The sequence below is a fragment of the Protopterus annectens genome, chromosome 1.part1 (genome assembly GCF_019279795.1).
Source record: "Protopterus annectens isolate FY-2018-M chromosome 1.part1, PAN1.0, whole genome shotgun sequence".
Taxonomy (NCBI): Eukaryota; Metazoa; Chordata; order Ceratodontiformes; family Protopteridae; genus Protopterus; species Protopterus annectens.
This window is the reverse complement of record NC_056726.1, coordinates 1523361967-1523388084: the sequence shown is the minus strand read 5'-3', so window position 1 is coordinate 1523388084 and position 26118 is coordinate 1523361967. Positions and strand designations below refer to the sequence as shown.

Sequence of the window (26118 nt, the reverse complement as noted above, 5' to 3'; positions counted from 1 at the left end):
ATGTCTTTATTTATGAGTTCCATTATGATCCTCTCCATGGCTTTGCAGATAAGGCTTGTCAAGCTAATGGGGCGGTAATTTCCAGGGTCTGTGGAGGCACCGCCCTTATGAAGTGGGACCACAGTCGCCGTGCGCCACTCCTTGGGTACGTATCCTGAGGTGAGGCTAAGATTAAACAGCTGTCCTAACTGTGGGTTTAATTCCTCATTGAGTTCATGAAGCACACAGCCGGGGACACCATCCGGTCCCATGGATGCTGTGTTTTTTGTCTTAGTGAGGGCAGTTCTCACCTGGGCGTTGGAGATGTTTGGGGCTACAATCCTCTGGAATAGATATCTCTCCTTTGGGGGTGGGGAAGTTTGCACTGAACCTGTCAGCCAGTATGTTAGCAATGTGTGTAGGTTCAGTAATTTTCACATCATTTTGAACTAATTCTGAGCATATCTGGGAGTTTCCTCCTAGGTTTCTAACATAGCTAAAGAAGGCCTTATGATTGTCTTTAGAGTCCTTGGCGATTTTTCTCTCAAAATTTGCCTTTGATGATTTTATGAGAGCTCTTAGTTTTTACTTATAATGATCAAAGGTGTCTTACCTTTCAAGGATTTTGCTCTATCTTGTAGTAGCTTCCTCCTTTTGTTGTAGAGCTTGTTTATGGCTGGGGTCCACCAGACTGGACGCTTGCCTTTGGTACAGAGAGTCTTAGTTTTGTTTGGGATTGCCTGATCCATGCAGTCCTGTAGGTGCTGGTAGAAGGCATTTGTAAGTGATTCAGCGGTTTGAGTAATGTTTACCACTGGCTCAGGGGCCTTAAAGGAGACCACACTAGTTTTTAGAAGTGTGAAATCGGCTTTTGAGAAGTTTTTCACTGTGGTCTTTTTGTTTCAGGTGGGGCGGGATGAGGACCTCCAGCGAGATTAGTTTATGATCTGATCTCACCAGTGAGGGGTATACTTCGGTGTTGAACATTTTGATCCCATGTTCGTGATGATGAGATCAAGTATGTTTTCACCTCTTGTGGGGATGGTGACTAGTTGTTCCATGGCATTTGAGTTTATGAACTCCAGGAATCTTTGGGTTAGAGTGTTCGGGCTTGAGTAGTGTTCCCAGTCTATATTAGGGTAGTTGAAGTCACCTAGTATGATGGTGTTTGGAGATACATTTATCCCCTCCAATGTTTTCAGGAAGGCCATGTGAGGTTCCTGAGTTTGAGAGGGTGGCCTGTAACAAGCTACAAATTGCAGAGCAGTCTTGCCTATGGTTAATTGCACCTGGATGGTCTCCGATGCATCGTGCGTTGCCACCAACCTTGAGGTGTGGGTGTCCTTTATGAATATGGACACCCCTCCTTTCTTGGTGTTGTCCGGATTTTGGGGCCGGAACGCATGATATGAGGTGAAACCTGTTAGTGCTGGGGTGCTCTCAGGAGCCTTGAACCAGGTTTCTGTCACAGCACAGACATCGATGTTCTCCATATTGAGCAGGGCCTCGAGTGCGTGCATCTTGAGATTGAGACTTCTGGCATTGAGCAGCATTACCCTTAGTTTTTTTCCTTTTTGGTGTTCTAGGGTGGTAGGTTTAGAATTTGAGCCTTGCCTAAAAAGGCACTATGGGGGTGGCAAGAGCCTTTGCCAATATCCGAAGCCCAGGGGTGACAGGTGCAAGCCGTCCCTTGCGAAGCAGCGTGGCTTGTCCAGCATGTCATCCCAGGCAGACAGACATTGGATCCCCTTTGAATGACACCAGAATTTAAGCCAATTATTAAAGCTGATCATCTTATCACTGTATTGTGGCATCATTCTAGGTGAAGGTAGGATACTGCTCAAGGTCAGGGTCATACCTGCCTGGGCTACATAATCAGAGAGCTCCTCGACGTCCCTTTTCATGTAGTCCAAGGAGGTACGTCTCAGGTCGTTGACACCAGCGTGGACAATGACTGAGTCGTACTTGTACCTGCTGTTGAGAGACCTGAGTGCTTGCGTTATGTGGCGGATTCTAGCGCCCGACAGGCAGCTTACTGTGACCTTCTCCTTACTCAGTCTGGTGTTGGTCAGTGTGTCTGACTATGGAATCACCAATGACAAGTGTGTCTGGCATTTTGTTTGGCCTTAAGGGCTGTGACTGTTTGACACTCTGACTGTGTGGTCTATGTGTTGCATGTGTTGGGTCGTGAGGTGGTAGTTGTTTGGGTGTCTGCTTTGGTGGCCTCTGCTGTTTTGGTAAATTTTGATCAGAGCCTCCGAGTATGTCTTTGTGTGAGTATGTGTATGATTTGAAGTTGTGATGGTACCATGTGTGACTGGGTATGTATTGTGTGTGGTTACCTTCTCCTCCTGTCTGGTCTTGCCAGTCCTATGTTGAGAGAGCTCAGCCTCCAGTTTGGCCGTATAGATGCATCTCTAAGTATTTGTGTTTTGTGGGAGAAGGAGAGGATTGTCTGTGTACATGAGGCAATTGTAACATTGCCTCAATATTCCCAGGTTCACCAGTTGAGCTGGAGAGGACACTAGCAACTGATCCCTCGACATACTAGAAGTAGTAGATAAAGAACTTTCAAAGGACTCCGGGGAAGTGGGTTTTAGGCTGGTGGGGTACTATCTATAATAAGAGTGCTTTATCAAGGTGCAAGTACTGTAGGAGTAAGTGCTAGGCTTTACAGATAGAGAATAGTCTACTTGGGAATCAAGTAGAGATGAACTTTTCAGTTATAGGATATGCTGGTTAGATCAGCAGTACAGTTTAGCGTGTTTTATAGCAGGGGCTGAAGGGAGCTAGGAATTGGCCCAAAGCGACCAATGGACTACTAGTTTCTGGCTGAAACTTCACCAAATCGGACAAAAGGCGCTCAGTGCTTCCCACTCCCACTGGTAAGCAAAGAAACTTCCCTCCTTCCTAATAAGGCAATGGATCAGTAACAGGAACTAAAAACAAAGCCCAGGGATCAGCAACTCTGAAACTGGACTACTCTAGTTCAGTAAAGTGGGAAAACAAGAGATTTTTGTTTTATTACAGAGATAAGGAAAAAAAACAGACAGTAAATGCTATAAATGCTGTAAATCGGCTAGCACACTTTAGTGTGTAGCCTACAGAAACAATTTGCAACAATTAGTAACTTAAAGTGCAATAAACAGTGTAAAATGCAGAAATCACTTAAAGTAGCAGTAAAACAGGCGAAATGCAGTCGCTAGCTAAATAACAGTGGGAAAGCCACAAAAAATTCTTATATCTGGTAGAAAGTCACTCTTTTAGCTCTCTGCTGCTTGGATCACTCTGCAGGCCACCACGAGGATCTGTGCTGAGTTGGTACAAGCTGGAAAACGCGTGTTTAGCGTGTTTTATAGCAGGGGGCTGAAAGGAGCTAGGAATTGGCCCAAAACGACCAATGGACTACTAGTTTCTGGCTGAAACTTCACCAATTCGGACAAAAAGGCTGCTCAGTGCTTCCCACTCCCACTGGTAAGCAAAGAAACTTCCCTCCTTCCTAATAAGGCAATGGATCAGTAACAGGAACTAAAAACAAAGCCCAGGGATCAGCAACTCTGAAACTGGACTACTCTAGTTCAGTAAGGTGGGAAAACAAGAGATTTTTTTTTTTTTTTTTTACAGAGACAAGGAAAAAAAACAGACAGTAAATGCTATAAATGCTTTTAAGTGGCTAGCACACTTGAGTGTGTTAGCCTACAGGTAAAATTAAGCAACAAATAACTTTTTAAGAGTGCAAAACAGTTAATCAACACTCTTAAAAAGTTGTGACTGATGTGTTGGCATCATTGTTAGCCAGTCAGTATTTCTCCTTAGCTCAGTTCTCCTTTTCTCTGTCCTAGTTCTTCTGGTTGATATACTCAGAGCTGCACATCCATTCCCACTAGGAACCCTCTGTGAGTCTACCAGTTTTTGAACTATTGCACTCCACCAAAAGCTCTTTGAATAGTCTTTATTTCTACATGTGGTTCAGCCACAAATCTATTCTGTCACCTTCACACGTGGCTCAAATAGAGATCAGTTGTGCTGTTTTCACATGTGTTAAAGCTTGCCAGTGAAATACTTTCTCTAATTATGGTTTACAAGGAACTTTAGGGACTGCATCATTATTACAAACTGCTGGTCAAAGACTTCCAAAAAATAAAATTTGTAAAGATATGTAGGATATATATGTTGCAGTATTCACATAAGCTGCTTAATGCATTCTGAGGACACTTAGATAGTTCTGCTGTTTCCATTTTAGAAAAAGTAAATTGATTATTCTGTTAATAAATAATCTTTACATTTTGTATTTTGGAAATAATATGTCTTGTAAAGGTGCTGTTGGTTCAGCAGGACTGACTTATTTAACATAATTAAATATGTACATATATATTCATATACAGAAATATACCTAGTAGAACAGGGGAACTAGAATCTGCTGTTGTTTAAAGGGGAATTTACCAGAATAAGGTATGGCACATTCACGACAGTCTGTTGGCCTCTTACAGGTTCATAGGTTCATAGGAGGTTATTAGACTAGTGACCCTAGAGCCTTTATAAGCCTAGCCATCTTAATCCCAGGTTGTCCCAATTGTCCTTGGTTAGATAGACTTACTTTACAAATCAGCACTGACTACCCTTGTCCATGAGGGACATGGGTGCTACTCCCAGGGTGAATTTGTAGTCACCCATCGACTTGTCTAGTTTGTGCTTGAATAGGGTCATTGAGGAGTTCTTCTTCACATGAAATGGAAGTTTATTCCAGAGTAGTGGCAATCTCTGGGAGACTTACCTGTCTCAATAGCATGTTCTGGTAATGTCACTGGCAAGGTTGAGATCCCTAGAGTGAGTGACTCTACTGCCATTTGATTTGTGAATGTGCAGTATTTCCATCAGCTTGGGGTTAGAGACTGCCCTCTAGGCCAGGCACAAGTCACCTCTCAGTAACCTATATGGTACAGAGTAGAGTGACAGGGCATTCAGTCTTGAGAAACCTCGCTGGTCTCTCCAGTTGCTGCAGGTGTCTGGTGAGATATATGCAGAAGGGAGCATTCTACTCAATTAATGGTCTGATTACGGTTGAGTAAAGTGGGGTTATAACATCTTTAGACCTGGATGTGATGCCTTTACTTATGAGATGAGCAATGTAGAAGTCTTTTCTTACCACTGTGGAAGCCTGGTAGTCAGTTCAGATTGCTGTTGACCTGTATTACTAGATCTCGCACCACTGGGTTTGAACTTAGAGGGGTGCTATCGATATTATAATTATTGGGGAATTGTGCTTTGCCAAATAGGATTTTACTGCTCTTTTTTTGCGTTTTGTTTTAGACTGTGACTTTTGCACTGGTAATTCTTTTGTGTTAGGCCCTCCTATAATATGGTAACATCATTGGGTGACTCAATGACTAGGCAAAGCTTACAATCATCAGTGAACTTAGGAGGCCAAAGGCCATCTACTTTAGCCTGGACTTCCAAGAAATAGATTCCAAATAGTAAAGGGCCCAGCACAGATCCTTGTGGTATGCACTGATGACGGGTCTACTGGTAGAGGACACAGATCCTTGTGGTATGCACTGATGACGGGTCTACTGGTAAAGGACACAGATCCTTGTGGTATGCACTGGTGACGAGTCTACTGATAGAGGACACAGATCCTTGTGGTATGCACTGGTGACAGGTCTACTGGTAGAGGACACAGATCCTTGTGGTATGCACTGGTGACAGGTCTACTTGTAAAGGACACAGATCCTTGGTGGTATGCACTGGTGACGGGTCTACTGTTAGAGGACATAGATCCTTGTGGTATGCACTGGTGATGGGTCTACTGATAGAGGACACAGATCCTTGTGGTATGCACTGGTGACAGGTCTACTGGTAGAGGACACAGATCCTTGTGGTATGCAATGGTGACAGGTCTACTGGTAGAGGACACAGATCCTTGTGGTATGCACTGGTGATGGGTACACTGGTAGAGGACACAGATCCTTGTGGTATGCACTGGTGACAGGTCTACTGGTAGAGGAGGAGTCACAAACTTTGGCAGTCCGTGTTCTGTTGGAGAGCCAGTTAGTACCAATCTAGTGATGTAAGGGTTAACACCTAGTTGGGAAAGTTTTTCAATGCTAGTTGAGTAGGGGATTTTGTCAAAGGCTTTGGCTGGGTCCAGATAAGTGATATGCACCATCTTACCTTCATCCAGGGCTTTGTTGACTTTCTTGAAAAAGTCTAGCAGATTCTGTAGTCAAAGTCTACCCTTAATAAAGCCAAACTGGGTTGGGTTTAGAGTCTGAAGGTCACCTATGTCCTTGATGATGAGGTCCATGGTGATCCTTCCCATGGCCTTGCAGACGAGGTTGGTTAGACTTATGGGTCCATAATTTCCAAGGTTAGTTGATGGCCCCCTTTATGCAAGGGGATCACTGTTGCTGTTTTACATTCTGCTGCTGCAAAGCCAGTTCTCAGGCTATGGTTAAAAAGAATGGAAAATGTGTCAGCTAGATCTTGTTAAAAACTGCTTAGCAAGCAACCTAGGATGTTATCTGGTCCCACTGAAGCCATGTTTTTGGCCCTGGAGAACGCAAATATGACTTGATCTGTAGAGATACTAGGTAGTGAAATGGTATCAGGTATGCTTTGTGGTATGGCTGGTGGGGATAGGGGGGTGAAGTTTGCACCAAATCTGTCAGCTAGCAGGTTAGCAATTTGCTCCAGTATAGTATGAGTGGCACCATCTACCACCAACTTAGAACATAGTTGGGCACTTCCTTTTAGATTTCAGGCAAAGTTAAAGAATGCCTTACGGTTGTCCTTGGCTAGGGATGCTATTTTAGCATCATAATTAGCTTTAGAGGACTTTACAAGACTTTTGATTTGTGTGTTCAATTTGTGGAAGGAATTCTTCCTCTGCAGAGGCAGTTGCCTCTTGTTCTTGGACACCAGTTTCTTCCTTTTGTTACACAATCTTTTTATACTAGATGTCCATGAAGGTGACTTGTTTTTTGCAGGAGGGCCTGGTTTTAATCTGGTCAGTTACAGCTAACTCTATACAATTGCTAAGATGATTATTTGGGGCATTTCTGTACATCTCTGCATAGGAGTCATTATTGCCTGTGATTGCAGGGGGCATACAACTTTTTATACCATTACTTAGTAGACTGTAGTTTTCTTTGGAGAAGTTTCTTAGTTTTTTTCCTCCTTTGGGGGTGTGGGGTCCAACAGTTACTTTGAATCAGACTGATTTATGGTCCGGCCTTACCAGGGAGGGCATCACACAGTGGGCAGTGCAGTGGCCACCCATGTTGGTGATTACTATGTCAAGGACATTGGAGCCACTTGGGGGTGTAGACTGTCTATTCCCGAGTCTTTCCATTGACAAAGTCCTTTGGGTGAGCATGGTTGAGCTCATGTATTTTACCCCAGTTGATGGAGGGATAACTGAAATCTCCCATGACTAAAGTGTTGGGCTGTATGGTGAGTGACTCTAGTAAGTCCAGGTAGGCATTATGGTTTTCTTGATTCATGGAGGTGGACCTATAGCTATCAATAATGTGTTAGGATGTTTTGCCTATAGATAATTGGGCATGGACTAGTTTGAGATAGTTGTACTGTTTGACCAATCTCAGAGTGTACTTGGCTTTAATGAAGATGGATAAATTCCACATTTGGTAATTTCACACTTACTCCGAGGTCTGAATGTGTGGAAGGAAGGCATTGTAGCCTTGTACAGCTGAGGTATTCTCTGTGGCCTTGAACCATGTTTCAGTGACTGCACAGACATCAGCATCTTCCAAGGTGAGGAGTGCTTTAAGGGAGTGCAGTTTCATGTTTATACTCTTAGCATTAAGCAGCAGAACCTTGAGTTTGTCTTGAGTGGTTTCTGCTATGTTGGAAATATTGTTGTTTTGACATTGCCTATAAAAGGCACTATGGGGGAGGCAATCACCTTAGCCAGTATCCGAAAGCCTAGAAGAGACAGGTGCAGAGTATCTCTGGAAAACAGTGTGGTCTGTCAACCATGTCTTCCTAGGATGACTGGATCACCCCTGGAATGATACGAGAAGCTAAGCCAATTGTTGAAGTCAACCATTTTTTGTTTATATTGTGGCATCATCCTGGGTGAAGGTAGAATGCTGCTTAGGGCTAGAGTCATACCTGTCTGGTACCTATAATCTGAGAATTCAGTCATGTCTCTCTTCATATAGTCCAAGGAGGTATGTCTCAAGTCATTCACCCCAACTTGGACTATGACAAAATCATAGCAGTACTTGTTGTTGAGTGACCTGGGTGCATGCATGATCTGATGCAACTTGGCGCCCAAAAGGCAGCAGACCATGACCTTCTCCTTTAAGTTTCCAGGTGTGTGCATCTATACAGGGTAGTGCTAACTCCCCCCATTGTGTAATGCACAGCTACGTGCAAAAGCGAGGCTTAAATACAGGTAAAATTTAACAGTTTTAAGACAAACTGAGGCATTCTCCAGCAATCCCCAACTAAGATGGAACATGAGCTAAACAGTTCTGCCACATGGGTGCAGGGAGGACCTCTTAATGTAAGATGGCTGGTTTAGAGCACAGCAATATCAAACAGTCTAGATTCAACAAGTCTGAATCTAGCATATGCTATGTAAGGCAGTAACACAGAATTTACAGAATTTCAAAGTGCAGGAAAAGAAATGCAGACACAATCACCAAAAATGAAGCAGTAATTCAAATTAATACAATTAAATTGCAATACTGGCTTTAAATATAGTTATTTTTCAGTAAGGTAGAAATAAAAAAACCAACAGCGTTAGCAGATGCTGTAAGTCTCAATCACAAAATCCAACGGACGATGAAAGTAAACCAATCTTCTCTTTTATTCAATACAAGCATGTAAAACGTTTTTACATGCTTGTATTGAATAAAAGAGAAGATTGGTTTACTTTCATCGTCCGTTGGATTTTGTGATTGAGACTTACAGCATCTGCTAACGCTGTTGGTTTTTTTATTTCTACCTTACTATTTCATTATTCTTAAGAACCCAGCGTTTACTTGCAGCTAGACAAGTTTGTTCCGTTATTCATTATAGTTATTTTTCAGTTGTTTGAAGTAGATGCCTTGGATTTCAGTTCAGATGCACTCCAGATCTCTGGCTAAAGTCACTAAACTCTGAGCAGCTCTGGTTAACTGAGAGCAAACCCGTGCAAATGCGAGGCTTAATTACAGGCAAAGTTCAACAGGTTTTTAGACAAACTACCAATGGGAAAGCCCCAAACGGTGCCTTTCTGCAGCAATCCCCAACTCAGATAGAACCTGAGCTACACACCTGCCACAAGGGAGCAGTGAGGCCCTCTTAATGTAAGATGACTGGTTTAGAGCACAGTGATGCCAGTCAAAATTGAGCAAGTCTGAATCTAGCCTATATTCCTCTTGATTTGAAATCTTCCTGGGTCCTTAAGTATTATTGCTTTTGTAATTCTAAGAAAAATGGCTCAGGAAAAATGCCAGCGTCCACAAACAAGTATTTAATAAAATCAATGTCCTTTAAAAATCAATGTTGTGATGGAAAAAAGTCCAAAATAAGCCAAAAAAAACAAGAATCAACCAATCCACGTGTGAAGCGCTTTGGTTTTTAAAGGACATTGATTTTATGAAATACTTGTTTGTGGATGCTGGCATTTTTCCTGAGCCATTTTTCTTGTTTTTCACATCAGATGTTAAGTTGTCAATCTCACCTTCATTCTTGCTGGATGGGTTCGGAGCCGATCCTCGGCTCCGACTCGGCACTTGCTTTAGCTTGAGAACTCCTTTTACCAGCTCGAGGCAACCCTATATCCCATGATGCAAGGCGGAACTACCTCAGATCTCGTTTGCCGCTTAGTGAAAGAGGGCTCCTTTGCCAGCTGAGGTAAGTTAATATTGTCTAAAAGCTTAGTTAGGGATTTATTTCCCCCTTTTTACCCTTTTCATTGTGTGTAGTCTTTCTATATCCCACCCTATTTCCCTTATAGTTAAAAACTTTTAAATTCTTTTCATAGTTGTAAAACAGTTTTAAGTTAGGCCTAGACCCCATTGGTTAATCCCTACCTGTGTGTCTGTGTGTTGGGGATTAATTGTGTGTTTGTTGGGGTGTGTGTGTGACTTCTTCCTCTAGGACTATTTCAAAGGAAGGCAAGGTCTCAGGCTTCAAGAAATGTGACTCGTGCTGTCAGAAAATGTCTCTGACAGACGGTCACACTTCTTGTGTTTACTGCCTGGGGCCTTTGCACCTGCAGGACTCCTGTGCTTTGTGTCACTCTTTTAGCCAGAGAGTCCTGCAGGAAAGGAGGAATAAATTGATCCTCCGTGGCTTACTTAAGCCAGAAGGTTCTCCCTCTAAATCAGGGTCTAGTAAACCTTCTAAGCCACCGAAGGTTCAGGCTACAGTATCCAAGCCTCCTCCGGTGGCTCCGGCTCCGTCGGAGCCGAAATCGGCTCCGGCTGGAACCGATCTTTCTGCTTCCAAGGTAGTGGGTTCGGCACCGATTGGTTCCGACACCCGGTCTACTGTGGCTTTGTCGGCTCCGGCTGGAGACGACACTTTATCCAGCATCGGAGCCGAGAAACCTTTGGCTCCATCTGGAATTCAGGGGACTTCGGCTCCGATGACTTCGTCCCGAAAGAGATCTCGGTCCCCTTCATTGGAGAGTATCCACTCGGCTCCGGGGTCTCCTCTTTTGTCAGAGCGGAGCCATCGGAGCCGATCTTCGAGATCTTCCAGGCTGTCTGACCACGACTTAGAGAGGGTGGTAAGCAGGCTGTTAAAGTTGCAGGCACTGGCCCAAATGCTCCATAGCCCGTCAGACTTCGGCTATTGCTTCACCCCTTGAACTTCCTCCTCTGACTCCCCACCAGAGTTTGGAGCCGGAGCTTCTCGGGACAGTGACTGTTTCGGCGCCAGAGCCGATACATCCTTCGGCTCCATCGTCTTCGGCTCCAATCTCCTCCTTGAGACCTTCCTTGGAGGGATCCGGTCGTCGAGTTTCCCTGGTCGGCTCCGAGGGGGCTAGTGGCATCGGACCCTTGTCCGACCCCGCTCTCCCTCTCGGGGCTTCGGCTTTGGTAAGCTCGGCACCGACATCGGCCTCGGAGCCTTCCCTCTCAGTGGAGCTGGGAATTCCTGTATCCTCGGAACGGGGATATTCCGGTCTCCTGGGGAGGGGAGCCTTTGAGGTGATGAGGAGTGTCCTGGCTCCTGAGCCAGGTCAACGGTCCATCCCTCTAGCTCCTCCCTCTTTGGTGCCTGTAGACACCTCTTGCCAGCCTCTTGCTCTCAGGCCCAGGGATCCATCACCCCAGGTTTCCCCATTGGGAATTTCCTCCTCTTCCGAAGTTTCTCCTGATCCTGCAGGTGAACCCCCTCGGAAGCGGACGTGTAAGAGGAAACACACAGACTCCCCCGAGTCTACTACATCTGATACCAACTTAGATGAGTCGGAGGGTTCCCCACGATCCCCCTCTGAGGATGTCTCCTTTTCAGACATCCTTGAGCTCCTCAGACAGAGGGGGAATTGGCCATCCATTGATCCCTCCGAGGATGAGTCGGTATACCTGGAGGCTTTTGGATCCCAACCCTCCACCTCCTGGGTGTCTCCGCCTTTCGACCCACTTATGCAGGTAGTGGCTCGGAAGGCGTGGGCAGCTCCGGATTCTGTGGAACCTGTTCCCAGGAGACCATCCAAGTTTATTACGGCCCCTACGGACAAACAGTTTCTTTCCAAGGGCGTCTCTGTGGATGCTATGGTGGTGGCGGCCACTAAGAAGGAACTGGCGGATCCTTCAGTACCTGTCCATCCTCCTAACAAGGATTCTAGGACCATGGACAGGTATGGAAAGCGGATGTTTTCTTCAGCGACCTTTGCTATGCGTTCGCTGAACTACCTTTGTCACTTCACCAGGCTTCAAAGAGATATTCTCAAGGAACTGGGTGAAGTGGTCCAGGATCCTTCTGCTGCTGGGGCTCAAGAAAAGATTGCCTCTCAGCTAGCAATCCTGAATTCCTTATCCAACTCCTCCATGCGGCTCATATCCTATGCAGCCGATGGAGTGAGCAGGGCCGCAGGCACAGGAGTGGCTCTTAGACGCCAAGCCTGGATGCGGCTTTGTAATTTTGTGGACCCCTTTAAGGCATCCTTCACCAATACCCCCTTTGATGGTTCGGTTTTTTCGGACCTCAGGTGAAGGATACCTTGACCAGGTGTGAGCAGGACGGTAAAACTCTTTCTGCCGTTGGAGTCCATTTTTCCACCCCTTCTAGACCATACCCCAAGGGTCAGAAGGGAGGGAAGATGTGGTTCCGCAAAGCCCAAAGAGCTACACCGGACGCACGTGGTCAGTTTACCCCCAGAGGCAGAGGGGGTAACAATAATAGACGCCGCCCTAGAGGCAGGGGGGTCCTCAGAACCAGGGCAACAGGGAGTCTCTTCCTGAGAAGCCCTTTCAGCACCCCTAAGGTGTTGCCCGACTGTCCACCCTTGGAGGCAGTCGGGGGAAGGATTTCGCTGTACCCAGTAGCCTGGCATTCCCTCTCACAAGATATGTGGGTACAGTCGATCATATCCGAGGGTTACAAAATCCCCTTCAAAGGTATCCGACCTCAACAATCCCTTCCAGACATCTCACCCCGTCAAAGGGATTTGGCAGAACAGGAGGTTTCAAAGCTCCTAGGAAAAAGAGCCGTCCAGACTGTGCCGGCAGACCAAGTAGGATCCGGCGTCTACTGAGATTCTTTTGGTCCCCAAAAGGACGGGAGATTGAGACCAATATTAGACCTGAGCAGTCTAAACAGATTTGTCAAGAAGGCAAGATTCCGGATGGTCACGCTTCAGTCCATTCTGCCCTTTCTGGGCAAGGACAACTGGATGTGCTCTATAGACCTTCAGGACACGTACTATCACATAAAGATTCACAGGCGCTCCAGAAGGTTTCTCCACTTTCGGCTAGGGACCAGTCATTACCAATTCAGAGCCCTGCCCTTTGGCCTCACTTCAGCCCCCAGAGTGTTTACCAAATGCATGGCAGTGGTCACAGCTCATCTGAGACGTCAAGGATTCCAGGTGTTTCCTTATTTGGACGACTGGCTCCTCTCCGCCACCACCAGGTGTCAGCTTCTTCAGACGAGAGACTACACTCTGCAGCTTTGCAGGAGTTTGGGAATTTCAGTAAATTTCGAGAAATCTTCTCTGCGGCCTTGCCAGTCTATCACCTTTATAGGCGCAGAATTAAACACCGTCAAAATGTTAGCCAGACTAACAGATCAAAGAATTCTGGGCATCCAAAAATTCGTTCGGATTCTATTGCAGAGCAGCAAGGTCAAAGCCAGATTGATACTAAAGGTTCTAGGTCTTATGGCTGCGGCCATTGTTCTTCTACCACTGGCTCGCTTCCATATGCGTCTTCTGCAGTGGATGTTATTCACTCAGTGGTCGTACCACAGTCTTCCGATGAGGCACGAAATCTTAGTCACACAATCGTGCAGAACTCATCTGAACTGGTGGATATCTTCCCTCTTCTTCATCAGGGCCGACCCTTTGTTCCCCCTCCTCCAGTTGCCACAGTTACTACGGATGCCTCTCTGATTGGGTGGGGGGGCATTATCAGGGCAGGATGGTCCACGGGACGTGGCAACCCATAGAATACCATCTGCACATCAATGTCCTGGAGATGAGAGCGGTGCTTTTAACGTTGCAAGCCCTCAACGACTTTCTTCCCACGGGGACTATTGCAGTACAAACGGACAACATGCCCGTGGTCTGGTACATCAACAAGCAGGGCGGGACCAGGTCCTATCCGTTGTGTCGAGACGCTCTCAGACTTTGGCAATGGGCAATCTCCTCTCATCGGTTTCTGATAGCAACGCACATCCCCGGCAGGTTCAACCTCTTGGCGGACAGGCTGAGCAGATCCATTCTGATGCCTCACGAGTGGTCTCTCAATCAATCTGTAGTGGATCAGATTTTTCTGAAGTGGGGCACACCTTGTTGCGATCTTTTTGCTACACCTCAAAACAACAAGTGCCCCGATTTTTTCACCCTCTTTCCCCTACCAGGCCAACCCCTGAGAGACTCTCTAACCCAGGATTGGCCCCGGGGACTTCTGTACGCTTTTCCTCCCTTTCCCTTGATTCCACAAGTCATTCAGAAAGCCACCGTTTTGAGGGCCAAGTTGATTCTCATTGCCCCTTACTGGCCTCGACAAATTTGGTTTCCGTTTCTGCGTCACCTCCTGGTGCAGCCCTGGCATCTGGACCCAGTTCCGGATCTCTTGATCCACCAGTCGGGTCAGCAGCACCGGGCCATTCATTCTCTCAACCTCACTGCTTGATTGCTCCACTTCCTTCCCTAGCCAGGCTTCCGATGATCTCTGATTCAGTCAGAGACATCTTAGTGTCTTCTTTAAAGTCGTCCACTAGAACTGTTTATGCTAGCAAGTGGCGACGTTTCTCTATTTGGGCAAATTCCAGGAATATTGATCCCTTTACTGCTCCTGTGCATTCTGTTTTAGATTTCCTGGCTGAAGTTTTTCATTCAGGATCTTCTTCATCTACAGTTAAAGTTCAACTGGCTGCTATTTCCAAGTATCATGTTGGCTTGCATGATAATAACATTATGTCTCATAGATTATGCAAGTCCTTTCCGAGAGGAGTTTTTCTCCTAAAACCGCCGATAAAGCATCCTCCTCCACAATGGGATCTAAATTTAATGTTGGCATCCTTGATGCTACCTCCCTTCGAACCGTCTGCTTCATGTTCTTTGAAGTTATTGACCTGGAAAACTATATTCTTACTGGCTGTCACTTCAGCAAGAAGGGTTTCCGAGATTCAAGCTCTCTGCATTCGTTCCCCTTACTTGGTTTTTCATAAGGACAGGGTATCCTTAAGAACGAACCCGTCCTTTCTCCCCAAAGTTGTGTCTCAAACCAATATTAACCAATCCGTAGATCTACCAGTCTTTTTCCCAAACTATTCTGACAGAGCTGAACAAAAGCTTCATTTTTTGGATGTCCATCGTCAGCTCAGGTACTATTTGCATAGAACTAAACAATTCAGGAAATCGGACCAATTATTTGTCTCCTATGCAGAAAACAGGATAGGTCTTCCAGTTTCTAAAGTGACCTTATCCAGATGGTTGCCTTCCACCATTTCCTATGTGTACTCTCTCAGAGGCAAACAGCTACCTTCTAAACCGAAAGCACACTCAACCAGGAGTCTATCCACTTCAGCAGCTTTTCAGGATAGGCTACCCATTGATACCATTTGTGCAGCAGCTACTTGGGCCACGCCTCATACCTTTGTCTCTCATTACAAGTTAGACTTGGCCTCCAGAGACAGGGCCAGTTTTGGTTCCACAGTTCTCAAGAGTCTGTTCCACTGAGCCACCCGGGATACAGGTGCTAGGGACGCGGTCCCATCCAGCAAGAATGAAGGCGAGATTGACAACTTAACATTTAGAAGTTATGTACCTACCATAACGTTCCATGTTAGTTGTCTTCTCTCGCCTTCTTTCTTGCGTCCCTCCCTCCTTCCCCCTGGCCTGGACAGATCTTGAAGAGTTCCTATTGGGTTGTTTCCTCCTGAGCCTTCATATAAGGACTCTTATTATGAACTTGGTTTTCATAATTATGTTAGGTTAGTCCTTAGCAGGGTAGGTTAGCTACCAAACGAGATCTGAGGTAGTTCCGCCTTGCATCATGGGATATAGGGTTGCCTCGAGCTGGTAAAAGGAGTTCTCAAGCTAAAGCAAGTGCTGAGTCAGAGCCGAGGATCGGCTCCGAACCCATCCAGCAAGAAAGAAGGCGAGAGAAGACAACTAACATGGAACGTTGTGGTAGGTACATAACTTCTAATTTTTTGTTCTTGGTGGTTGCTTTTGTAATTCTATCATCCCCACCTAAGCCCATGGCGCTTATTACACTCCACATTATGACAGAGCGGCTAAGGCTACTCCTCCTCAAGTCCTGATTCTAGGAGCCACTTCCTCTCTCCAGACTGACAAAATCTAGCCTTCGATGTGTTCTGGACATTACCTAAAAGGAACCACTAACTCACTGAAATTGTTATTTGCTAACTATGAAAGCCCCACTGTGTGTGTGTCCCTACTTAAGTGCCTTTCTCAGAGTCACACAGTAGGCAAATGAAGGATGATAGAATCAGACCTCAGACTAGGGGAAGTATTAGTTAGTAGCACATAGCCCTAATCTTCTGTGCTAACTGCCAGGCTAATCCATTGATATAAAAGAAGGAAACATTAACTTGAAATGCATACTTTCTTTAAAGGAAAAGCAAACAATATTTGTTAACATTGTACTTACAGGTTTCCCAGCTGATCCTTTTGCACCAACAGAGCCCTGTAAAGAGAAAATGTGCATTAGAAGAAATCTTCAATGGAACATGACACAGATGGGGTGTGTTGTTCAGCTCTTATTTTGTAAATTTTGTTACAATGTATTTAAAATGGAACTATGAGTTTGGATTCCTTCTTTGGTAAATTGTGTTACAATGTATTTAAAATGGAACTGTAGGTTTAGGTTTAACATCAGCAATTGGCCTCTTCCCTGTCATGTGCTGCTGACTAGTAAATATTCTGGACTAAATAAAAGATACACCTTTGGTTTCCTGGTTAAACTGGTTACGACCACTGCAGCCATTTGTATAATCTGTTGGATGAAGGAGCCCTCAGTTTCATTTTCTACCTCAGCTCTGTTATTTGCTGTCATCCATTCATGTTGCCTCCCTCTGGTCTGCATACCAGACTGCAGTCTTCTCCTCTTTATTTTCAAACTTCTGTCCTTACTGCTCCTCCTCTTCTGACAGGCAAGTGTTAGGCTCAATGTCTTAACATAATTAAGTGATTAAATACATATATACATTCGCATACTGGGCATGTTAACTGTTTCCAAGTGGTTCCCTTATTTATCTTTTGCAGCCCTTCTGTGCTGGTAAACATACCCACCATTTGATATCTCCACCCTTTCTGTCACTTCTTTCTAGCCAATGAGGTGAGCACATCCAGTATATCCCTGAAAGACTAAGATCTCTTATAAATATCCTTCTTTATCTCTGTGCCCATCTTTCAGACCTGTTCTGGAGCTTGCAATGTGTAATCTGAATGCCACCCCACTAGAGAGCATTTACCCCATTTAACACCCGTAGGGCCAAGACTTGAGTTTGCCTTTCCATCCTTCTCTTCTACTTCATTTGTCTTTCCAAAAAGTAATAAATCCTTTAATTATCCCATATTCTGCTACTCCCTCATAGCTTCTTTGGACTCCTCACTAGGCATAGTGAACACTAGAGGTACTATATCCAGTAATCACAGTGATTCACCAAAACCCACCCAGGCAATTCCTCTCTCTTTGAAATACATTCTTCCAAAACATAAAGGAGATCCTCACCAGGGAAGGACTCACAGTTCTTCAGTGTAAGAACACAATGTATCCCATCTAACTAAATCTAATGTACTCCAAGGTCATAGACCTACATGGTATAATACATAATATTTTAATTAAGTTATAACTCAGTGAGTCTATCCTGGTTAAAGAATGATTTACTAAATGCGGTACTATCAGGGCAGTAGCCCCCTCCACCCCCATGTACATATACCTGTCTCATGGAAAAGAGTACTTCCAAATACCAGCAGTGGGCAGAAGTGGCAGAAACATTACAAACAAAACATAGGTGCTGAATGCTTGGAAGTGTTCTTTCAGAAATGTGCAAACAGTGTACTTCAGGCTAACATGGCATCTTTTGTCACATTGCATGATCGGTAGTAATAGACATCACTCATTGTTAGGAGGCACATCAATAAATTTCTGCAATGTGACAATTATTCAGCAAATTTTATGTTCAAGTTTCTGTATTAAAAACAGGAGTAGGAATGAATGTTGTTGCATTAATACATTAAGTCTTGGTTACTATCTGTACCCCAAACTTGAAAAGAAGAATACAGCTGAGAAATGTTGTGGTCCCAAAAGTGTAAACAGAAAAACAGAATCATATACTGAATATGCTTGATTTTACAAATGTTGATTTTATAGTACACTGCATTGCAAGGTTTAGTGGGTTTACCTTTTCTCCTTTTGGTCCCTGCACACCAGGAAGTCCAGTTGCACCCTAGAAAACAACATAACAATAATCATAATCATAATCATATCTACAGCAACTGTGAAATGACTAAAAATAATCATAATCATATCTACAACAACTGGGAAATGACTAAAAATAATCATAATCAGATCTACAGCAACTGGGAAATGACTAAAAATAATCATAATCATATCTACAACAACTGGGAAATTACTAAAAATAATCATAATCATATATACAGCAACTGGGAAATGACTAAAAATAATCATAATCATATCTACAGGAACTGGGAAATGACTAAAAATAATCATAATCAGATCTACAGCAACTGGGAAATGACTAAAAATAATCATAATCATATCTACAACAACTGGGAAATGACTAAAAACAATCATAATCATATCTACAGCAACTGGGAAATTACTAAAAATAATCATAATCATATTTACAGCAACTGGGAAATGACTAAAAATAATCATAATCATATCTACAGCAACTGGGAAATGACTAAAAATAATCATGAGATCTACAGCAACTGGGAAATGACTAAAAATAATCATAATCATATCTACAGCAACTGGGAAATGATTAAAAATAATCATAATCATATCTACAGCAAATGGGAAATGACTAAAAATAATCATAATCATATATACCGCAACTGGGAAATGACTAAAAATAATCATTATCATATATACAGCAACTGGGAAATGACTAAAAACAATCATAATCATATCTACAGCAACTGGGAAATTACTAAAAATAATCATAATCATATCTACAGCAACTGGGAAATGACTAAAATAATAATAATCATATCTACAGCAACTGGGAAATGACTAAAAATAATAATAATCATATCTACAGCAACTCGGAAATGATTAAAAATAATCACAATCATATCTACAGCAACTAGGAAATTACTAAAATAATCATAATCATATCAACAGCAACTGGGAAATGACTAACAATAATCATAATCAGATCTACAGCAACTGGGAAATGACTAAAATAATCATAATCATATCTACAGCAACTGGGAAATGACTAAAATTAATCATAATCATATATACAGCAACTGGGAAATGACTGAAAATAATCATAATCAGATCTACAGCAACTGGGAAATGACTAAAAATAACCATAATCAAATCTACAGCAACGGGGAAATTACTAAAATAATCATAATCATATATACAGTAACTGGGAAATTACTAAAAATAATCATAATCATATCTACAGCAACTGGGAAATGACTAAAATTAATCATAATCATATATACAGCAACTGGGAAATGACTGAAAATAATCATAATCAGATCTACAGCAACTGGGAAATGACAAAAAATAACCATAATCAAATCTACAGCAACGGGGAAATTACTAAAATAATCATAATCATATATACAGTAACTGGGAAATTACTAAAAATAATCATAATCATATCTACAGCAACTGGGAAATGACTAAAAATAATCATAATCAGATCTACAGCAACTGGGAAATGACAAAAACTAATCATAATCATATATGCAGCAACTGGGAAATGACTAAAATAATCATAATCAGATCTACAGCAACTGGGAAATGGATAAAAATAATCATAATCATATCTACAGCAACTGGGAAATGACTGAAAATAATCATAATCAGATCTACAGCAACTGGGAAATGACTAAAAATAATCATAATCAGATCTACAGCAACTGGGAAATGACAAAAACTAATCATAATCATATATACAACAACTGGGAAATGACTAAAAATAATCATAATCATATCTACAGCAACTGGGAAATGACTAAAAATAATCATAATCATATCAACAGCAACTGGGAAATGACTAAAAATAACCATAATCATATCTACAGCAACTGGAAAATGGCTAAAAATAATCATAATCAGATCTACAGCAACTGGGAAATGAGTAAAAATAATCATAATCAGATCTACAGCAACTGGGAAATGACTATAAATAATCATAATCAGATCTACAGCAACTGGGAAATGACTAAAATAATCATAATCAGATCTACAGCAACTGGGAAATGGATAAAAATAATCATAATCATATCTACAGCAACTGGGAAATGACTAAAAATAACCATAATCATATCTACAGCAACTGGGAAATGGCTAAAAATAATCATAATCATATCTACAGCAACTGGGAAATGACTAAAAATAATCATAATCATATCTACAGCAACTGGGAAATGACTAAAAATAACCATAATCATATCTACAGCAACTGGGAAATGGCTAAAAATAATCATAATCAGATCTACAGCAACTGGGAAATGAGTAAAAATAATCATAATCAGATCTACAGCAACTGGGAAATGACTATAAATAATCATAATCAGATCTACAGCAACTGGGAAATGACTAAAATAATCATAATCAGATCTACAGCAACTGGGAAATGGATAAAAATAATCATAATCATATCTACAGCAACTGGGAAATGACTAAAAATAATCATAATCATATCTACAGCAACTGGGAAATGACAAAAATAATCATAATCAGATCTACAGCAACTGGGAAATGACTAAAAATAATCATAATCAGATCTACAGCAACTGGGAAATGACTAAAAATAACCATAATCATATATACAGCAACTGGGAAATGACTAAAAATAATCATAATCATATCTACAGCAACTGGGAAATGGCTAAAAATAATCATAATCATATCTACAGCAACTGGGAAATGGCTAAAAATAATCATAATCATATCTACAGCAACTGGGAAATGACTAAAAATAATCATAATCATATCTACAGCAACTGGGAAATGACTAAAATAATCATAATCATATCTACAGCAACTGGGAAATGACTAAAAATAATCATAATCATATCTACAGCAACTGGGAAATGACTAAAAATAATCATAATCATATCTACAGCAACTGGGAAATGACTAAAAATAATCATAATCAGATCTACAGCAACTGGGAAATGACTAAAATAACCATAATCATATCTACAGCAACAGGGAAATGACTAAAATAATCATAATCAGATCTACAGCAACTGAGAAATGATTAAAAATAATCATAATCATATCTACAGCAACTGGGAATTGACTAAAAATAATCATAATCATATCTACAGCAACTGGGAAATGACTAAAAATAATCAATCAGATCTACAGCAACTGGGAAATGACTAGAAATAATCATAATAATAGCTACAGCAACTGGGAGATGACTAAAATAATCATAATCATATATACAGGAACTGGAAAATGACTATAATAATCATAATCATATATACAGCAACTGGGAAATGAATAAAAATAATCATAATCATATCTACAGCAACTGGGAAATGACTAAAATTAATCGTAATCATATCTACAGCAACTGGGAAATGACTAAAAATAATCATAATCATATCTACAGCAACGGGGAAATGACTAAAATAATCATAATCATAACTACAGCAACTGGGAAATGACTAAAAATAATCATAATCATTAATACAGCAACTGGGAAATGACTAAAATAATCATAATCAGATCTATAGCAACTGGGAAATGGCTAAAAATAATCATAATCATATATACGGCAACTGGGAAATGACTAAAAATAATTATAATCATATCTACAGCAACTGAAAAATGACTAAAAATAATCATAATCACATTTACAGCAACTGGGAAATGACTAAAAATAATAATAATCAGATCAACAGCAACTGGGAAATGACTAAAAATAATCATATCTACAGCAACGGGGAAATGACTAAAAATAACCATAATCATATCTACAGCAACTGGGAAATGACTAAAAACAATCATAATCATATCTACAGCAACTGGGAAATGACTAAAAATAATCATAATCAGATCCACAGCAACTGGGAAATGACTAAAAATAATCATATCTACAGCAACGGGGAAATGACAAAAATAATCATTATCATATATACAGCAACTGGGAAATGACTAAAAATAATAATAATCATATCTACAGCAACTGGGAATTGACTAAAAATAATCATAATCATATCTACAGCAACTGGGAAATGACTAAAAATAATCATAATCAGATCCACAGCAACTGGGAAATGACTAAAAATAATCATAATCATATCTACAGCAGCTGGGAAATGACTAAAAATAATCATAATCAGATCCACAGCAACTGGGAAATGACTAAAAATAATCATATCTACAGCAACGGGGAAATGACTAAAAATAATCATTATCATATATACAGCAACTGGGAAATGACTAAAAATAATCATAATCATATATACAGCAACTGGGAAATGACTAAAAATAACCATAATCATATCTACAGCAACTGGGAAATTACTAAAAACAATCATAATCATATCTACAGCAACTGGGAAATGACTAAAAATAATAATAATCATATCTACAGCAACTTGGAAATGATTAAAAATAATCACAATCATATCTACAGCAACTATGAAATGACTAAAATAATCATAATCATATATACAACAACTGGGAAATGACTAAAAATAATCATAATCATATCTACAGCCACTGGGAAATTACTAAAAATAATCATAATTAGATCTACAGCAACTGGGAAATGACTAAAAATAATCATAATCATATCTACAGCAACTGGGCAATGACTAAAATAATCATAATCATATATACAGCAACTGGGAAATGATTAAAATAATCATAATCATATATACAGCAACTGGGAAATGACTAAAAATAATCATAATCATATATACAGCCACTGGGAAATGGCTAAAAATAATCATAATCATATATACAGCAACTGGGAAATGACTAGAAATAATCATAATCATATCTAGAGCAACTGGGAAATGACTAAAAATAATCATAATCATATATACAGCAACTGGGAAATGACTAAAAATAATCATAATCATATCTACAGCAACTGGGGGATGACTAAAATAATCATAATCATATATACAGCAACTGGATAATGACTAAAATAATCATAATCATATATACAGCAACTGGGAAATGACTAAAAATAATCATAATAATATCTACAGCAACTGGGAAATGACTAAAAATAATCATAATCATATCAACAGCAACTGGGAAATGACTAAAATAATCATAATCATATGTACAGCAACTGGGAAATTACTAAAAATAATCATAATCATATATACAGCCATTGGGAAATGGCTAAAAATAATCATAATCATATCTACAGCAACTGGGAAATGACTAAAAACAATCATAATCATATATACAGCAACTGGGAAATGACTAAAAGTAATCAATCAGATCTACAGCAACTGGGAAATGACTAAAATAATCATAATCATATCTACAGCAACTGGGAAATGACTAAAAATAATCATAATCATATATACAGCAACTGGGAAATGACGAAAATAATCATAATCAGATCTACAGCAACTGGGAAATGGATAAAAATAATCATAATCATATCTACAGCAACTGGGAAATGACTAAAAATAATCACAATCAGATCAACAGCAACTGGGAAATGACTAAAAATAACCATAATCAAATCTACAGCAACGGGGAAATTACTAAAATAATCATAATCATATCTACCGCAACTGAGAAATGACTAAAATAATCATAATCATATATACAGCAACTGGGAAATGACTAAAATAATCATAATCAGATCTACAGCAACTGGGAAATGGATAAAAATAATCATAATCATATCTACAGCAACTGGGAAATGACTAAAAATAATCACAATCAGATCAACAGCAACTGGGAAATGACTAAAAATAACCATAATCAAATCTACAGCAACTGGGAAATTACTAAAAATAATCATAATCATATAAACAGCAACTGGGAAATGACTAAAAATAATCATAATCATATATACAGCAACTGGGAAATGACTAAAAATAATCATAATAAGATCTACAGCAACTGGGAAATGACTAAAAATAATCATAATCATATCTACAGCAACTGGGAAATGACTAAAAATAATCATAATCAGATTTACAGCAACTGGGAAATGACTAAAAATAATCATAATCATATGTACAGCAACTGGAAAATGACTACAAATAATCATAATCATATCTACAGCAACTGGGAAATGACTAAAAATAATCATAATCATATCAACAGCAACTGGGAAATGGCTAAAAATAATCATAATCATATATACAGCAACTGGGAAATGACTAAAAATAATCATAATCAGATCTACAGCAACTGGGAAATGACTAAAAATAATCATAATCATATCTATAGCAACTGGGAAATGATTAAAAATAATCATAATCATATATACAGCAACTGGGAAATTACTAAAAATAATCATAATCATATCTACAGCAACTGGGAAATGACTAAAAATAATCATAATCATATCTACAGGAACTGGGAAATGACTAAAATAATAATAATCAGATCTACAGCAACTGGGAAATGACTAAAAATAATCATAATCATATCTATAGCAACTGGGAAATGATTAAAAATAATCATAATCATATATACAGCAACTGGGAAATTACTAAAATAATCATAATCATAAATACAGCAAGTGGGAAATGACTAAAAATAATCATAATCATATCTACAGCAACTGGGAAATGACTAAAATAATCATAATCATATTCACAACAACTGGGAAATGACTAAAAATAATCATAATCAGATCTACAGCAACTGGGAAATGACTAAAAATAATCATAATCATATCTATAGCAACTGGGAAATGATTAAAAATAATCATAATCTTATCTACAGCAACTGGGAATTGATTAAAATAATCATAATCATATATACAGCAACTGGGAAATTACTAAAAATAATCATAATCATATCTGCAGCAACTGGGAAATTACTAAAAATAATCAATCTGATCTGCAGCAACTGGGAAATGACTAGAAATAATCATAATAATAGCTACGGCAACTGGGAGATGACTAAAATAATCATAATCATATCTACAGGAACTGGGAAATGACTAAAAATAATCATATCTACAGCAACTGGGAAATGGCTAAAATAATCATAATCATATCTACAGCAACTGGGAAATGACTAAAAATAATAATAATCATATCTACAGCAACTGGGAAATGACTAAAAATAATCATAATCATATCTACAGCAACTGGGAAATGACTAAAAATAATCATAATCAGATCTACAGCAACTGGGAAATGACTAAAAATAATCATAATCATATCTATAGCAACTGGGAAATGATTAAAAATAATCATAATCTTATCTACAGCAACTGGGAATTGATTAAAAATAATCATAATCATATCTGCAGCAACTCGGAAATTACTAAAAATAATCAATCTGATCTACAGCAACTGGGAAATGACTAGAAATAATCATAATCATATATACAGGAACTGGAAAATGACTAAAATAATCATAATCATATATACAGCAACTGGGAAATGAATAAAAATAATCATAATCATATCTACAGCAGCTTGGAAATGACTAAAAATAATCATAATCACATTTACAGCAACTGGAAATGACTAAAAATAATCATAATCATATCTACAGCAACTGGGAAATGACTAAAGTTAATCATAATCATATCTACAGCAACTGGGAAATGACTAAAAATAATCATAATCATCCCTACAGCAACTGGGAAATGACTAAAATAATCATAATCATAACTACAGCAACTGGGAAATGACTAAAAATAATCATAATCATTAATACAGCAACAGGGAAATGACTAAAATAATCATAATCATATCTACAGCAACTGGGAAATGGCTAAAAATAATCATATCTACAGCAACGGGGAAATGACTAAAAATAATCATAATCATATATATAGCAACTGGGAAATGACAAAAAAAATTCATAATCATATATACAGCAACTGGGAAATGACTAAAAATAATCATAATCATATCAACAGCAACTGGGAAATGGCTAAAAATAATCATAATCATATATACAGCAACTGGGAAATGACTAAAAATAATCATAATCAGATCTACAGCAACTGGGAAATGACTAAAAATAATCATAATCATATCTATAGCAACTGGGAAATGATTAAAAATAATCATAATCATATATACAG

The 26118-nt window shown here is 40.0% G+C and overlaps 1 protein-coding gene across 5 annotated transcripts in view; it reads right to left on the bottom strand.

Annotated features, from left to right (window-relative positions):
• Positions 1-26118, bottom strand: part of COL16A1 (collagen type XVI alpha 1 chain) — a 3146845-nt gene that overhangs the window by 1263227 nt on the left and 1857500 nt on the right. For all 5 annotated transcript variants that reach the window (XM_044082765.1, XM_044082783.1, XM_044082773.1 and 2 more), the window contains exons 27-28: positions 18043-18087; positions 16287-16322 (exon numbers count right to left, since the gene is read on the bottom strand). In XM_044082765.1, the coding sequence (XP_043938700.1) occupies positions 16287-16322; positions 18043-18087 (81 nt within the window). The remainder of the gene's footprint in view (positions 1-16286; positions 16323-18042; positions 18088-26118) is intronic.